The sequence below is a fragment of the Arabidopsis lyrata genome, assembly GCF_000004255.2.
Source record: "Arabidopsis lyrata subsp. lyrata unplaced genomic scaffold ARALYscaffold_4, whole genome shotgun sequence".
NCBI lineage: Eukaryota > Viridiplantae > Streptophyta > Magnoliopsida > Brassicales > Brassicaceae > Arabidopsis > Arabidopsis lyrata.
The window spans coordinates 15,292,166-15,294,180 of NW_003302552.1; the positions used below are offsets into that span (position 1 = coordinate 15,292,166).

General features: G+C 35.9%; 1 protein-coding gene across 1 annotated transcript in view; it reads left to right on the forward strand.

The window, feature by feature from the left end:
• Positions 1-4: 4 nt before the first annotated feature.
• LOC9315452 (traB domain-containing protein) overlaps positions 5-2,015 on the forward strand; it is a 5,360-nt gene continuing 3,349 nt past the window's right edge. Inside the window, exons 1-4 of the mRNA XM_021029909.1 lie at positions 5-71; positions 161-268; positions 444-1,671; positions 1,705-1,878. Of these exons, the coding sequence (XP_020885568.1) occupies positions 1,491-1,671; positions 1,705-1,878 (355 nt within the window). The 5' untranslated portion in view covers positions 5-71; positions 161-268; positions 444-1,490. The remainder of the gene's footprint in view (positions 72-160; positions 269-443; positions 1,672-1,704; positions 1,879-2,015) is intronic.

Below are 2,015 nucleotides of genomic sequence, written 5' to 3' on the forward strand. Positions count from 1 at the left end.
CAGTACAATACATTTTTTGGATGCTTGTTAAGTCTGGAAAAAGCAAAACTCAAGCCCAAGATTACTTAAAGGTGCTTTGTTATGTCTTTCTCGAATAGCCAATGCTCGCTCTTAGTTCATTGACTAAATGGCTTGTCACTTACATTTGGCTCTGTTTCAGGGTACCCAAACACGAGAAAAAAATGAGTTACTTAGCCAGCAATTTGGAATTGAGTACAATTCATTACCTGTAATCTTCCGCCTGGGGTCTTCCGTTTTCCGCCTAAAGGTGCTACTTATATCATCAATAATCAGTATAACTTAATTTCAAATTTACTTTCATAGCAGTTTCTTATTATAGTGAAGAAAAGAAGGGTCCTTCTCTCTTTTGTCAGTTTTGAGAGAAACCTTTTGAGGTATTCTTGTGAATTAAACAAGTGGTGTGAATTAATTTTTACATTTAGACGCAGGAAGGTGTTGCAGAGGAGAATGGAGAAGTTTCAGGAAAGCAAGTGGAAGCAGAAGTGGTTGTAGACTACTCTAACATTATCGACCAATGTTTCTGGCAACAACATCCTCACATTCTTAGCTGCTCCTAACACAAAGGTATTCATTGCTACCAAAAAATCCAAAACGATAACCGAATGAGCTCTTATTTTGATAAACCAGAACTGAATTAATGAATTACAAAAAAATTGAACCGGATGGTTTATTTTTCTACTTTCACTATTTTTTTTCCATTATTTAAAATTTTAACTTATTTTAATTTGGCAGCTAATTTTCCTTTTGACTGGTAAGGAGGAGAAATATTTAGTGCTTTTCTTTTTTTTTGGTAAAGTAAGATTCGTCAAAATAGATTGACTAAAATGATAAAAGGGGTAAATAAAATCTCTTCAAAAAATTTTGACTGATATCCGTCCAATTAAGGTAAGTTCGTGAATTTGCATACCAAATATTTGGATATGATGATACTGCTTCTTCTTGTGTAGACTTTGACCCATAAACCTCAAAATATTCTTTGAATTCTGGCACCTTAATAAAAACTTTGACCCAAAATGAGAGATTGGGTTCTTGCCTAGTGAATGATTAAAATCTCATTCCAAGTACAACAATATTTTAATTAATTATCCTCTTTTTTTTTAGTTAATTTGTATTTATAACACCTAGGTAGATTTTCTCTATTCATTTAAAGAAAGTTGGTAAATTACAGCCATAATTAGTAGCAGAATCAAAGAGATTTTAATTATTAAGAAACTTTTGAAATATACAATTAATATTTGATTTCTTTCGTTCCTTTTTCACCATTTTAAATTAATTAAATAAAAATAAGCGTTACCTCCGTCGACGATCAGACGATTCTGCCATAGTGCCATTGTTATACCTTTGGCTTAGCTCGTAACGTTTCTCTCTCTCTCTGTCTCTCCCTCCCGTTCCACACTACATTCGCCGTCCGTCAGAATCTTCGAATTTACCAATTCCGCCACTCACTCCTCCTCGATCACTGTCGTGAAATGGAGCTGAAGCCGGAGGTTCAATCTGGAGAGGAATTTGTCCACATCGATGACCCAAAACCTTGCAGAGATTTTTTGTTAAGCGAAAACATAGTGAATGTGGAGGAGGAGCTTCTCAGGGAGGAAGAAGATAGCAACGCTAGTTCAGTGATTACTGGTGACGATTCGATCGGTGAAAGTGGTGATGATGATATCTGTTCGATCGGTGAAAGTGGTGATGATGATATCTGTGGTGTAGCGGATTATGTTGAGTGTGCGTTTGAGACGAAGACGGAGAAGTTGGAGCTGCCTGAGGAATTTGCGAAAAGCGTTATGGTTCTAACGTGTGAGTCCACAGTTGAAGGTGGATCTTGTGATGTTTACTTGGTTGGCACTGCTCATGTAATCCACAGGTATCCTCGTTTTTCCATAATCAGGAATTTTGAAAATTGGTGACTGGATTCATTTATTTGTTGAAATGTTGGATAGTGATGCAAGGATTTTGAAAATGAAGAAATTCATCAACAGATAAGGTAGCCATTGTGC